The 14,998-nt window shown below is 41.1% G+C and overlaps 1 protein-coding gene across 2 annotated transcripts in view; it reads left to right on the forward strand.

The window, feature by feature from the left end:
* The window catches only part of NUP155 (nucleoporin 155), a 304,350-nt gene that overhangs the window by 210,749 nt on the left and 78,603 nt on the right, over positions 1-14,998 (forward strand). For both annotated transcript variants that reach the window (XM_029578544.1, XM_029578554.1), the window contains 4 exons: positions 4,572-4,707; positions 12,093-12,246; positions 13,085-13,189; positions 13,981-14,135. In XM_029578544.1, coding sequence (XP_029434404.1) covers positions 4,572-4,707; positions 12,093-12,246; positions 13,085-13,189; positions 13,981-14,135 — 550 coding nt within the window. The remainder of the gene's footprint in view (positions 1-4,571; positions 4,708-12,092; positions 12,247-13,084; positions 13,190-13,980; positions 14,136-14,998) is intronic.

Genomic DNA, 14,998 nt, shown 5'->3' on the forward strand with positions numbered 1-14,998 from the left:
GCTTTGGTACATCCCACGGTCTGGACTGATCCGGGTACGTACAGGGAAAGGAAAATTAGTTCTTACCTGTTAATTTTTGTTCCTGTAGTACCGCTGATCAGTCCAAACGCCCTTCCCTAGTTCTTTTCTTGCTGCCGCACGCTCAAAGCTTTTCCTATAGGTCTCTGGATGAATATCGCCTATCATTATCTTACGGACACCGGAAGCATCTGTATTGATGACCAAGGATATGCAAGAGCGCTATTTTACAGAGTCCATTCCTTGTTGATAATTGTTTAGTTTGTTACTCATTTGAGTCTTGTTTACTTGCTTGATCTCTTTTCTGGGTTCTTTTGGTTCTTATCTGCTTTGACAATAGTTATACTGAAGGGCTGCAGGGTAGGCTCTGTCCTGATATAGGATACCCTTTTCAGTTTTAGTCTGTCTCCATCTGCTGGGCAGGAGGCTCAACCCACGGTCTGGACTGATCCATGGTACTACAGGAATGGAAATTAACAGGTAAGAACTAATTTTCCTCTATTTTCCTTGGAATATTTATTTTCTGCAAGAAATAAATAATGCCGCATACTAAAAGAAAGGGACAACTAAGGGGTGAGAATACTAACTCACCTTTAGTTGACCCCTGACAGCCCCAAATCTCTGGATTCTTCGCAGAGGCTACAACCTCCATGCCGGAGAGCTCTGTCGCTGGGGGAGCGGCTCAGGAGCGTGCACCATTCCCCCTGACCCTTGACACGACTAAGCCTCGGATCACCATGCAAACTCGCTCACCCCGGGGACAGCGCTTTACCTTGCCCTGCCTTGGTAGAGGTAGGAGCGGCCATGGTGATGGCCTGGGATAGAAGCAATCGAACCAAGAGTGTTGGAGCCCTGGGAAAAGACAGCGAGTTACATCGGTTGGAGGAAGAAAGCCCAGGAAGATTGGAGAGACCTGCAGTGGCCTCCACACCCCTTGTACAAGAAACAGCTGAGCTTCTAACGGTAAAAGGTAAGCTGATGAGGAAGAGGGAGTAAAGCAGCTAAGAGCGCTATCAGTGAGTCCTGCAACAATTAGACCTAATACAATAACTCTGGATGGGATATGGACTATGTTGAATACAACAGAGTTCCATCAAAACCTTATCACTGGCAACTGTTGAAATAAAAAATCAGACAGTGAAAAATAACAATTTAATAACAAATTTCAACAATAAAATGGTAGACCTGGATAAAAGGATGACATCGGTTGAGGCTATACAAACTAAACTGGTTGATACAGAGCGAATTACATCTAAAAGATTGGAATCTGTGGAAAATGGTTTAAGAGCTCATAATCTTCGTATTTTGAATTTCCCATTAATTAAATCAATTTCTCCTTTGGAGTTATTTAAGGTCTACATGAAGCAAATTCTGAAAATTCCTGAGTCAGCTATTTCAGTTATAGTGAAAGCTTTTTATCTTCAACAAAGTAATCAGATGGAAAAACAGGACCCTCTTTTGGACTTTATTTGCAGTTTTTATATACCGACATTTGTTTAGTAACTTCACATCGGTTTAAATAGAACATAAACTTGCAACTGAGCTACAAAACAAGAAGTATGCAGTAGAGCTTTACAGATAAAAATAAACTTAGGGGAGATAACAAATTAACTGTAGGGAAAGGGGCAAGGGGAAAGGGGTAAATAAGATATGGAATTAACTATGCTTATACATAGGATAACTAATATAAAATATTTACAAATATATATACAAAGAGATATAAATTGGATTGAGATATTAACGAGCTTATATGAACAATGCAATACAGTGGACAGATATGTAAATAATTGTTGGGTATTTGAGAGAACAAGCGAAAAATAAATATTCGAAAATTGTGAGGCAGGGAGGGGGGGTCAAGATCTTATGAGAGATTTGTTGTGGTAAGAAGGGAGTTGTTGTGGAAGAAGTGGAAGTGCGTGAGTGAAGGTGTGCAAATTAGGTATATGCTTGTAGGAATAGCCATGTTTTGAGTTTTTGCTTAAATTTTACTGGGCAAATTTCCTGATGTAGTTCTGGTATCATGCTGTTCCAACATGTTGGTCCAGCTGTAGTAATGACACATTTCTTAGTTGCCTCAAGAGTGAAAGTTTTATGAGAGGGGGTATGTAGGGTGGCAGCATGTTGTGTTCTGGCGGGTCTGTGGAAGTATAAATCATTATTGAGCCATGTCATATTGTCAGTATGAAGGGTTTTGTGAATTAAGGATAAAATTTTAAACATGATTCTTTGTGCAATGGGGAGCCAATGTAGGTCTCGGAGTATGGGAGTAATATGCTCCGATCTTCTTGTGTTGGTGAGTATGCGTGCTGCTGAATTTTGAAGTATTTGCAGCGGCAGTATGGTAGCTTTAGATAGGCCCAGGAGGAGGGCATTACAGTAATCTATTTTTGAAAAGATGAGTGATTGAAGTACGGTGCGGAAATCATGTTGATATAGTAAGGGTCTGAGTTTTTTTTAGGGTGTGTAATTTGAAATAGCCATCTTTAATAGTATTGTTGATATGCTGCTTAAAGTTAAGGTGGTTGTCTAAAGTGACACCAAGGTTTCTGACATTATTTGTGATATTACGAGGTATGAGTGGTGGTTGAGTGGTAGAGACCATGGTTTTGCAGTTATGGGGGGTAATGATCATGAGCTCTGTTTTGTCAGGGTTAATGGCTAGTTTGATGTTAGTAAGAAGTTTACTAATAGCAGTGAGGGCATTGTCCCATGTTTTGAGGACTTGACTAATATGTTTTGAGAACTTGACAGTGAGGGCATTGTCCCATGTTTTGAGGACTTGACTAACATATTGGAAATGTCCTTAGAATTTGGGGTCAATCACAGAAAGCCTTTGCTCGTGTCTTTCACGTTTCTGTCTAAACGTAATCATATAATGTGTTTATTTTTTAGAAATAGACAAATTTCCTTTTATGGTAGTCCTATATGGATATTCCCAGATGTTATAAAAGTTACACAGACACGTAGAAAGGAATTTCTATTGATGCGGCCCGAGGTTCTTAAACTGAGAGCAAAGTTTATACTAAAATACCCATGCAAAGCTTGTATTAGGTATCTTAACGTAAATTATGTTTTTCAAGAACCTGATCAATTGAAAGCATTCCTGGGTGGACACTCCCTCACTATAACATCACCAGGCCCGGTCTAATAAAAGTGTCCAATCTGGATTCCTTTATTTTATTTATTTATTTAACACTTTTTTATACCGACCTTCATAGTAATAACCATATCGGATCGGTTTACATAGAACAAGGGAATAACTGAAGCAATAACTGGAGTAATTAACAATAGAGGTGAATAAGTCAAAGTTACATTTAACAAGGAGAAAAAACTTGGAAGCTTAAATAGCTGGAAGAAAGTAAAGGCATGAGGTGATGTAACATAATACAATAACGAATATGGGCTAAAGCTTAAGGTGCTGTAGCCTAGAAGTGCCATGGTCCATCATTCTAGAGGATAAAATCCTTCCTTTATTGAGCAGAGACACAAATTTGTGAACAAGCTGCTAATTCTGTTTTGTTGCCCTCACGGCTTTGTTAGACAGCCTTCCTTGCTGTTTCTTCAGTCCGGTCTAATAAAAGAAAGAAGAGTGTGTAGCATACCCGGCGAGCCTATCATTACTAATGTATTTTGTATTATTATTTACTGATGAAAATTCGCTCCTTTCTGTCCCCTAATTGTTATCTTTTCTTATAATTTAAATGTCAGTAATACATATGGAATGGAAATATGTAGGCAACTGATTGCATTTGTGTTTTGTTTTTTTCTTCTTATTGACGTATTTTCTGTATAGGATTATTCCTGGTTAAATTTCAAAAATTGAAAATAAAGAATTAAAAAAAAAGAGCAAGTGTGAATTTACTTAATTTACTTACTAGAGTTTGTTTAGTTTATGTACTTATTCAGGTTTAGCACATGCCTTTTCAGTGGGAGCTCAAGGTGAATTAGTTTAGGTATTTCCCTTTCTCCAGAGGGCTTGCAATCTGTTTATGCCTCAGGCAATAGAGGATGAAGTGGTTTGCCCAAGGTCACAAGGAGCTGCAGTGGAATTTGAATCCTGGCTTCCTTGGTTCTCAGCCTGCTGCCTAATCACTAGGCTATTGTAGTTTAGAATGTCTGATCAGGACTAGATGACGTAGGGGTTTGTCACAGGGTTACAGAATCTTTCACTTCTGGCTCACTGGTTTAAAACCATTCAGGTTGATAGTGACTGAAAGTCATTACCATTTGAAAACCCCTTGGTGGCCTATATGAAATGAATTGACAGTCTAACTCATAGCACAAAGGTGCCTATGCAACTGAAATAAGTCACAATTTGATACTATAGCATGGCAATTGAATTACCCTTGCACTTCTAGAGGTGCCTTCTCGAGAATAGGCTTGAGAGGTATGGATATGACAGTGTGCAGAAGCCTGCATTGTGCTTTGGTAAAATGAAGGACTTCAGTTGCCAATGCTGTCAATAAGACACATGTCTCAAGGACTAAATTCACAAAACATTTACAGGATATTGAGCTGTAAAACTAAAGTCTGATTTATTCTTTATTTTTCAGTGCGTTTTTATGAGGGAGTGGTGGAACTCTGTCTGTCTGCTGCAGAGAAAAAGGATCCTCAAGGACTTGGACTTCATTTCTATAAAAATGGAGAGCCCGAGGAGGATGCACTCGGTCTGCAGGCTTTTCAGGAGAGGCAAGTTCTAGTAACTACTGCACCGTGGCCAAGCAACTATGCAGTCCCAGAAAATAACTTAGGAGCAAAATATGAACCATTACTGTTATGTAATGCTCTTGTCAAGAGTATAAGGGATGATGGAAACATAGTTGACCAGTGCTCTCCCCAGAGATTGTGACAGATGAAAATTGTACACATTGGCAATGTTTAAAAGAAAATTGGATCCCTGAGGACATAGGTAGGGTTTTATTCCCAATCTTGTTAGCGAGGCAAGACTGATTTAAAAAAAAAATTGACTTCAGTATGCTGAAAAAGCTGTATGCATTGTATCCTGTGCAGTGTTTTGAAAGTGTGGACAAATCATAATTATCAGCATGTTTCCAATAGAAGTGGTACCATTAGATTTATTTATTTATTTTATTTATTTATTTAACAGATTTTCTATACCGACATTAAAATACACAAAATATCGGTTTACATTATAACAGCAGGTAGAAAATACATAGAACGGGGATGAGGGCGTGGATAAACAGCACTTGTTACATTGCTTCATGAATCTCAGATCATCTATATCAAAAGATGGTTCCATAACAAATATTGCAAGTGTCAGAGTACCTGTAGAGGTAGGAGGTTTTTTGGGCTTTGTTTTTTTATGCTGGGATAAACTGCAGAATATAAAATCTCCTATTAATCAACTGTTCTGACAGGATGTGACCATGCTTTCCCTGGGAGGCTCTGGATGATGCTGATCCTGTGCTTGCCCTTGACTTTTCTGACAGTGGTCATTACTGTGGAATTGCTAGTTGGGCTTGTTTGTGAGGTTCTCTGGTAGTGCTTGCCCTAAGATAGCATGTACTATTCTTGTGTGTGTTTACTGTTTTGGTGATTCAGTGGTAGAAGTGGAAAAATATTTAGAAAAATAGGGTGCCATCTAAGATTTTTAGGATCCAAGAAAAAAATATATCTTTTATAATTTATCCTTTTTCACTCTTATTTTTACCCTTTTTGCTCAGTTTCCTTTCTTTCCTCCATTTTTTGTGCTTATTTGAGGGTTTGCTTTTCAAGGTTGTTATTTCTCTTTTTGGTGTGCAGTTTTTCAGCTGTTTACGTCTCCAGGTTATAATGGTATTGATTTCTCTCCATTGCCCAGCTGCAGTTTGAGCCAGTCTGCAATGGCACCTATTTCTCTCTTTGGCCCAGTGGATTAACATAGAAATGTCAGCAGAAAAGGACCAAACAGTCCATCCAGTCTGCCCAGTAAGCTTATGGTAATATCTGCTGTGCCCTGAAGGTTACCCCATGCTTATCAGTTTCCCAAACTGTAAAAGACAGTGGCATCTTTGGTTGGTGTTAGAATCCAATTTCCCATTAAGCCTTGTTGTTGAAGCAGAAAGCAATATTAGAATTGCATCAACAGTATCCAGGCTTATTGGTTTAGGGTAGTAACTGCCGCATCAGCAAGTTACCCTTATACATATTTCCCCAGACCGTATAAGTTGGGGCCTTTGATTGCTTTATGAATCCAATTCTCCTTTTCCCCTGTCGTTGAAGAAGAGAGCAATGATGACTTTGCATCAAGTAATGATAGAGTAGCATCAAAAGTATCAAGGCTTATTGGTTGAAGGGTGACTGCCACACCAGCAAGTTACTCCATGCACTGTTTTCTTCTTTTCCATCATTCAACCTTTAGGGATCCACAATATTTGTCCCACGCAATTTTGTATTTTTTCACTGTTTTGATTTTCACCACCACCTCTGGGATGGCATTTCAGGCATCCACCACCTCCAGAAGTATTTTCTGACGTTGGTTCTGAGATGTCCCCCCTAGAATTTCATTTTATGACCCCTAATTGTACTGATTTCTTTCCAACAGAAAAGGTTTGACATTTGTACATCATTAAAATCTTTCAGGTATCTGAATATCTATATCATATCACTTCTGTGCCTCCTCTCTTCCACGGTATACATATTCATATCCTTCAGTCTCTCCCCCTAGCTCTTCTGATACTGACCCCACACCATTTTGGTAGCCCTTCTCTGGACCGCCTCCATACTGTTTCCATTCCTTTTGAGATGAGGGCTCCAGAACTGAACACAGTACTCCAGGTGAGGCCTCACCAAGGACCTGGAGAAGGGCATCACTACCTCAATTTTCTTACTGGTTATTCCTCTCTCTGTATGCAGCCTAGCATTCTTCTGGCTTTAGCTATTGACTTGTTACATTGCTTCATGAATCTCAGATCATCAATCACTATCCCATCTAGGTCCCTTTCACAGTCCGTGCTCATTAGTCTTTCACCACCCATCACATAAAGCTCTTTTGGATTGCCTCACCCCAGATACATGACTCTGAACTTCTTGGCATTCAATCCCAGCTGCCAAATTCTCAGTGGAAAAGGGTAAACGGTGGAGTGCCTCGGGGATCTGTACTTGGCCTGCTCCTTTTCAATATATATATAAATGATCTGGAAAGGAATACGACGAGTGAAGTTATCAAATTTGCGGATAATACAAAATTATTCAGAGTAGTTAAATACAAGCGGATTGTGATACATTACAGGAGGACCTTGCAAGACTGGAAGAGTGGGCATCCAAATGGCAGATGAAATTTAATGTGGACAAGTGCAAGATGTTGCATATAGGGAAAAATAACCCTTGCTGTATTTACACAATGTTAGGTTCCTTATTAGAAGCTACCAACCAGGAAAAGGATCTAGGCATCATAGTGGATAATACTTTGAAATCGTTGACTCAGTGTGCTGCAGCAGTCAAAAAAGCAAACAATGTTAGGAATTATTAGGAAGGGAATGGTTAATAAAACAGAAAATGTCATAATGCCTCTGTATCGCTCCATGGTGAGACCGCAACTTGAATATTGTGTACAATTCTGGTCGCCGCATCTCCAAAAAGATATAGTTGTGATGGAGAAGGTACAGAGAAGGGCAATCAAAATGATAAAGGGGATGGAACAGCTCCCCTATGAGTAAAGGCTGAAGAGGTTAGGGCTGTACAGCTTGGAGAAGAGATGGATGAGGGGAGATATGATAAAGGTCTTTAAGATCATGAGAGGTCTTGAACGAGTAGATGTGAATCGGTTATTTACACTTTTGGATAATAGAAGGATTAGGGGCATTCCATGAAGTTAGCAAGTAGCACATTTAAGACTAATCGGAGAAAATTCTTTTTCACTCAACACACAGTTAAGCTCTGGAATTTTTTGCCAGAGGATGTGGTTAGTGCAGTTAGTGTAGCCAGGTTCAAAAAAGGTTTGGATAGTTCTTGGAGGAGAAGTCCATTAACGGCTATTAATCAAGTTTACTTAGGGAATAGCCATTGCTATTAATTGCATCAATAGCATGGGATCTTCTTGGTGTTTGGGTACGTGCCAGGTTCTTGTGGCCTGGTTTGACCTCTGTTGGAAACAGGATGCTGGGCTTGATGGACCCTTAGTCTGACCCAGCATGGCAATTTCTTATGTTCTTATGTTCAAATCTTGGACTGCTCTTCAAGTTTTTTAAATCACTTCCATTCTCTCTACTCCTTCAGATGTGTTCACTCTGTTGCAGATCTTAGTATCATCCACAAATAGACAAATGTTACCTTCTATCCCTTCTGCCAGGTCACTCAAAGATATTGAACAGAATTGGTCCCAAAACCGATCCCTGTGGTACTCCACTTAACACCACTTAACACTTCTTTCTTCAAAGTAGGTTCCATTTACCATTACATGCTGTCTGCTGCAAGTCAACCAGTTAGCAATCCATGCTACTACCTTGACTCCCGGGCTTCTCATTTTGTTCACGACTCTTCTATGTGGGACCATATCAAAAGCTTTACTAAAATCCAAGTAAATCACATTGAGCATTCTTCCCTAATCCAATTCTCTAGTCACCCAATCAAAAAAATCAATCAGATTTGTCTGACAGGACCTTCCCCTGGTGAATCCATGCTGCCTCGGGTCAAGCAACCCACCAGATTGTAGATAGTTACTATCCTTTCCTTCAGCAGATTCTCCATTAATTTTCCCACTACCGTGGTGAGGCTAACCGGCCTGTAGTTTCCAGCCTCCTCTCTGCTCCCGCTCTCATGAAGCAGGACCACCACCGCTCTTCTCCAATCTGGCAGCACCACTCCCATTTTCACGGCTCTATTGAACAAGTCCTTCAGCGGATTCGCCAGCACATCTCTGAGCTCCTTCAGTATCCTTGATTGTACCTCATATGCCCCATGGCTTTGTCCATTTTTAGTTTTCCTAGCTCTTCCCATACATTCTCTTTTGTAATCTGAGTTTCTTCTACTCCACTCCTATCCACAGTCTTGTTAAATAGCAACTGTCCTTCTCCAGGGTCTTCTTTAGTGAACACTGAACTGAAGTATTTGTTTAATATTTCAGCCATTTCTTCGTCACTCTCCACCAATTGATCTTTGTTACCTTTCAATTTCACTATACCACTTTGGACCTTTCTCTAATATATCTGAAGAATGCTTTGTCACCTTGCTTTACCTCTTTGGCAATCCTTTCTTCCACCTGGCTTCCCTGTATTCCTCTTTTTGAGAACCTTTATATTTCTTAGAACACTGTACATTTTGCTTTTATTTTATCAGCCACCTCCTTTGAGAGCCAGATCAGTTTCTTAGTTTTCCTACTTTTGTTTACTTTTCTAACATACAGGCCAATACAGTAAAGTCCGCGGGAGAGTGGGCAAACGCCCGCTCTCCCGGCGCGTGCACCGGCCACTCGCCGGTGCGCGCGATGCAGTATTTAAATTAGGTCCGGCGGTAGATCCAGGCAAAAGGAGGCGCTAGGGACACTAGCGCGTCCCTAGCGCCTCCTTTTTGACAGGAGCGGCGGCTGTCAGCGGGTTTGACAGCCGACGCTCAATTTTGCCGGCGTCTGTTCTCGAGCCCGCTGACAGCCACGGGCTCGGAAACCGGACGCCGGCAAAATTGAGCTCCATTTTGAAATACGCGGAAACGCTGAGAGGAGTTCTGCCCGGGGGAAAAAAAATCAATGTTGAAGCGCTCCATTTTGAAATGCGCGGAAACGCTGAGAGGAGTTCTGCCCGGGAAAAAAAAAATCAATGTTGAAGCCCGCGCCCCTGATGAAGTTTTCTCCACGAAACACGCGCAGTGTCGGGCGTTGTAAGCAGTCTAAAGTTTAAGCAGCAGTAAACAGTCGGGTCTTCAGAGCAGGGCATAGAAGTTTGTTGCCACTGCCATTTCATACTACGATAAGTGCTTCTTTTTTCTGTGGATATACTTTATAATGTGGTTAAGCACATAGTAGATGCGAATGACAGTGCATATATAATGAACATTAAAGAGCAAATGTACAAGCAAAGAAAATATTAAGAGAAAATACCAAGAGAAAATAATAGAAAAAATAGAACTTATTGGGTACACGTGTTTTCAAGTAAATTTATAACAACAAACCCGATGATTATATATATTCGGTGGTGAGCAATTCACTTTATAATGGGGTACAAATCCCATATTACTTCTAAGTGAATAGAATGTAACACAATCTGGTGTAAACATTTGGCTCCCGAATGAGGGTTGTTGTAAATATGACACATCATTGGCATTGGGAATAACGTAGTATTTTCTATTAGAATTGTTACTGTATTACTACGGTCTGTATCCAGTTGTTTAAAGATACTATATTTAAATTGCTAACATCTCAATATATATATATATTTTTTTTTTTTTTTACCTTGGTTGTCTGATCTTTGTATTTTTCTAATCAGTTGGTCCTGGTCTCTTTTTCCCATGTCGCTCATTTCCTAATTCCTCTTCAGTGTCTTTTCACTCCCTCACACACTCAAGCTCTCACTCTCGTATGCTCTCCCCCCCACCCCCCCCCCCCAAGCTCACATTCTCTGCAGTGCAGACATACATACAAACTCACACTTTCTCACCCCTCCCCAGGTTTATATTCTTATGCACACACAGACGCACATCCAGGCACCCATTCTCATCCACACACACAAACCCATACTCCCATTCTCACCCACACATACACACATTTAAGGTCCCATTCTCACCCACACATACACACATTCAAGCACCCATTCTTACCCACATATTCAAGCTTCCATTCTCACCCACACGCACAAACCCAGACTCCCATTCTCACCCATATATACACACATTCAAGCTTCCATTCTCATCCACACATACACATTCAAGCCTGTGTACAGTTTCCGCTTCCTCCCCCCAGAGCAGGAAGATCAGCTGGCCTCTCCTGCTGCCACCGGCCTCCTGCTATCTTCGGGCCGTATGGCCGACTGATCTTCCTGCTGGAGGGGGGGGGAGCGGAAGCTGTGCACGGCGCTTCCGCTCTCCTCCCCCCCCCCCCCCCCAACAGGAAGATAGGTCGGCCGTACGCAGGAGGCCGGTGGCTGCAGGAGAGGCCAGCTGATCTTCCTGCTCTGGGGAGAGGAAGCGGAAGCTGTGCGCAGCGCTTCCGCTCTCCTCCCCCCCCCCCCCCCCCCCCAAACAGGAAGATCGGTCGGCCGTAGCACCCGAATATAGCAGGAGAGGCCAGATGATCTTCCTGCTTTGGGGGGAGGAAGTGGAAGCTGTGCGCAGCGCTTCCGTTTCTCCCCCCCCCCCAAACAGGAAGATCGGTCGGCCATATGGTTGCAGGACCACTTCCTCACGTGTGCCGGGATGGCGCGCCAGACATGGGTTCTCCTCTTCACTGTCACGGGGATGGGATCCCGCGACAGCCTTGCAGTTCCGGTGTCCTGGCTACGCCACTGGTTGCAACTATATCTTTTTTGAGATGCAGTGACCAGAATTGCACACAGTATTTAAGCTGCGATCTAACCATTGAGTGATACAGAGGCATTATGACATTCTCTGTTTTATTTGCCATTCCCTTCCTAATAATTCCTAACATTGTTTGCTTTTTGACCACCACAGCACACTGAGCCGACAATTTCAGGGTATTATCCATTATGATGCCTAGATCTTTTTCTTGCATGGTAACTCCTAATATGGAACCCAACATCGTGTAACTACAGCATGGGTTATTTTTCCCTACATGTGAATTTACTTGGTGCCTGTAGCTGAGTAACCTATTCTTTAATTGTAGCTGTACAGTTTGTATTTTACTGACTCGCACAGCTAGCATTTTAGGAGCAAGCTACTGCCATGTTACCTTCAGCTTGTTCCTAAACCAAATTAATCTTCACCTCCCAGCTTTTCGCCCATCGTTGCTGTTGTGGGATGAAATTTGCAAAGACACCTGTTGTATGTCTTAGACTACATGACAGTGAGCAATATGCTTGCCTTCGTAGAAGAAACACTACTGAAGCTGCGTAATAATAATTTCCAGGAAAGGTGTTGAATTGCAGCAAAAATGTTTTTTTTCCCTTTTCTCTCTCTTCTGCTTGCAGATTAAACAGCTATAAGTGCATCACGGATACCCTTCAAGAACTGGTGAATCAAAGTAAAGCTGCCCCTCAGTCCCCAAGTGTGCCTAAAAAGCCAGGTCCACCAGTGCTATCATCTGACCCCAATATGCTGAGCAATGAGGAAGCAGGACACCACGTACGTCCACTCCCTAAACCTGTCAGCCTGTAGTCTTCAATAAAACTGGGATTAGAAGAGTTGTATTGTTGGGCCAAGACATTTGTTACTAATATTTTGTTAAAGTAGCTTTAGGCTTAAAACTTGAAATCTGATGAACACATACATTTTGAAATCGTTGACTTTTTTGTGTAGGGTCTTTTTATTAAAGCCCAGGCAGCCAGGTTTTCTACAGAAAAACAGGGTATCCCCCATGACTACAGAAATACACTTTTTATTCTAACATATAACAATATAAGAGAGATTCGAACAAAAAGAAATAGACGTTTGAATAAGATCAAAACAGGAAGCTAATGAGCCAATAAATAGGAGAGTTGTTAATTTAAAGAATCTGTTGCTAACAGTGTGGAAACTGTGACCAGTTACTCATAAATGCTTTAATATATTGAAGGGGAGTGTAAGGTTAGTTTGAGAGAACTTTTTTGGCAAGTTGGTTGGAATGCAGCTGTTTTGCATTATATAATAATGACCACAGACGACAATTCTTGGTTTCTGAAGTATAACATGGATGAAAAAAATGACATCAATACATTGAATTTAAGTTCCTTTCATATGTTTCATTTAGGCAATTTGGAGTAAAAACAGCCCTGTGAGACTGGTTCATGCTAACCCCTTTAAGACAGTCAGTGTAGGTGAACAAATGGGCAGAAGAAACAATATCAGATTGTTCAGTTGGTCTTATTTTCACCCTTATTCTAAAATACTATGAACCCTTTTAGATTAGTATTCTATATCTCATTTGGTGATTTTGTTTGTTGACTGTTTGTGGAGTTGTCTTTAATTTTCTATTCTTTTCTAGTTTGAGAAAATGTTGAAATTGGCTCAGCCTTCGCCGGATGAACTTTTCAGTATAGCACTCTATAACTGGCTCATACAGGCTGATCTCACAGACAAACTTCTAGAGGTAACGTGAACATTGACACCAAAAAGTGCTATTCTATTGAAAATAGTGCAGGAAATGGCTGGGAACAAGTTTTCCAATACTACATTGTAAACAGAATGCAAACCTTGTATTTGGTTTATGTAGCAATGATAGAATGAAGATGGCAGTATGGGTCCAGGGAGTAGAGCACCATGGTCAATTGACGAGTGGAGGCAACAGTGTGGGTCTGGGAAGATCAGGTCTGTAGGAGGGGAAAAAGGTGTGACCAAATCACTGAGAGCTGGGGAGAGTGATGGGAAAGATAGTAAGAGAAGAAGTAGCTAAAGAGGTTCTGGAGAGTGGGAAAGGACAAGGTTGCAGAAGGAGAGGGTAGGAAGGAATGGAGATAGATGCTAGAGAGGGAAAGAGGAAGGGTCGTGAAAAGGAAATATAAAGTAAGGAAACGGTTGAGAAAGAAAGGAGGTAAAAGTCAGAAAAAATGAATTTAAAAGAAAATGAATGAAAAGATAAAATCAGTAAAAAAAAAAAAATAAAAATCTTAAGGTTATAGAAAAGGTTAAAGCATTAGGCAATGAAAATTTGGTACAGAATGTTGTCACACTGCACACAATTATTATTTAATAATGAATGCTACAAATAAACATTGTAAATTATTTCCTGGGAACTGATTGTTGGTTTTAGTTAACTCAGTATAGTATTTGAATTTAGGTTGGAATTCTTTTTAGGATGAGGGAATGCCACTCAAGGTTTTAAGATTTAGGTCATTTTAAAATATAGCTGCTGTTTAATCATGATTTGTTTGAATCTGGTAGGTGAACTCGCCGTTTTTGGAGCCACATTTAGAACGAATGGCAAAAGTGGATCAAAATAAGGTCCGTTATATGGATTTGCTTTGGAGATATTACGAAAAGAACAGAATTTTCAGTAATGCAGCTCGAGTGCTGGCTAAACTGGCAGACATGCACAGGTATGCAGGTTCCCAGACAGTCAATGATTCCTTTGCTGTAGATATGGATAAAAAAATACATTTACTCATGCAGTATGCATGTTTTTTTCATTTGAGGTTTCATCTCATGCTATCCTTCCATCTTTACGTTTTATATTGCCCAAAGTCTGTCTATCTTGCTTTTCCCTGTACATACCCAGATCAATCCAGGCTCCTGAGTTTTGCCTCCCTTCCAGCAGATGGAGACAGAGAAAGTTTTGCTGACACTGGCATATAACCTGGTGTGCCACCTGCAGTCCCTCAGTGTCTCCAGCAGATGGTGGCGGTGCAAAACATTCAGTCTTGGGATTAGTTTAAAAAAAAAAAGATAAAAATAATATAAAATATATAGGAAAGTTAGAGTTTCAGTCAACAGGTCCTGGTGGGACCATCCCTTCTGGTTGAGAGGTGGACAAGCAAGGGGTTGGTAACCCTTTTTTTTTTTTTTGCCTCATTCCTTTGGTACCAGCTCCCTTCCTCCCGTCAGGAGGACGCTCGGAACCTGCTGCCAACTTCATGGAGGTGGTTTCTGTTTTTTTTTTCTTTAAAGTTTAAAAATAAAAAAGTTCCCTTTGTCTTTTTTGTGCTCTCGGTGCAATTCGTGCAGCGGGACAGTCTGAGGCGGCCCAGCGGGTGGATGGTGTTTGTCTCAGGCATCCTCTCGACGACAATGGTTTCCCTCATGATTACCCCGAGAAAGACCATGCCACCCAGCAGCCAGTATGCGACTTGTGAAGCGTGTGCACGCCTCATGCAGAGTGGCCTTTGTTTCTGCTGCCTCCCTGGGGGAGAGGGCAGTTTGTGGGATTAGTAGACAGGCATTGGGCTGCAGCAAAGAGCAAAGG

Source organism: Rhinatrema bivittatum, chromosome 1 (assembly GCF_901001135.1).
Source record: "Rhinatrema bivittatum chromosome 1, aRhiBiv1.1, whole genome shotgun sequence".
Taxonomy (NCBI): Eukaryota; Metazoa; Chordata; class Amphibia; order Gymnophiona; family Rhinatrematidae; genus Rhinatrema; species Rhinatrema bivittatum.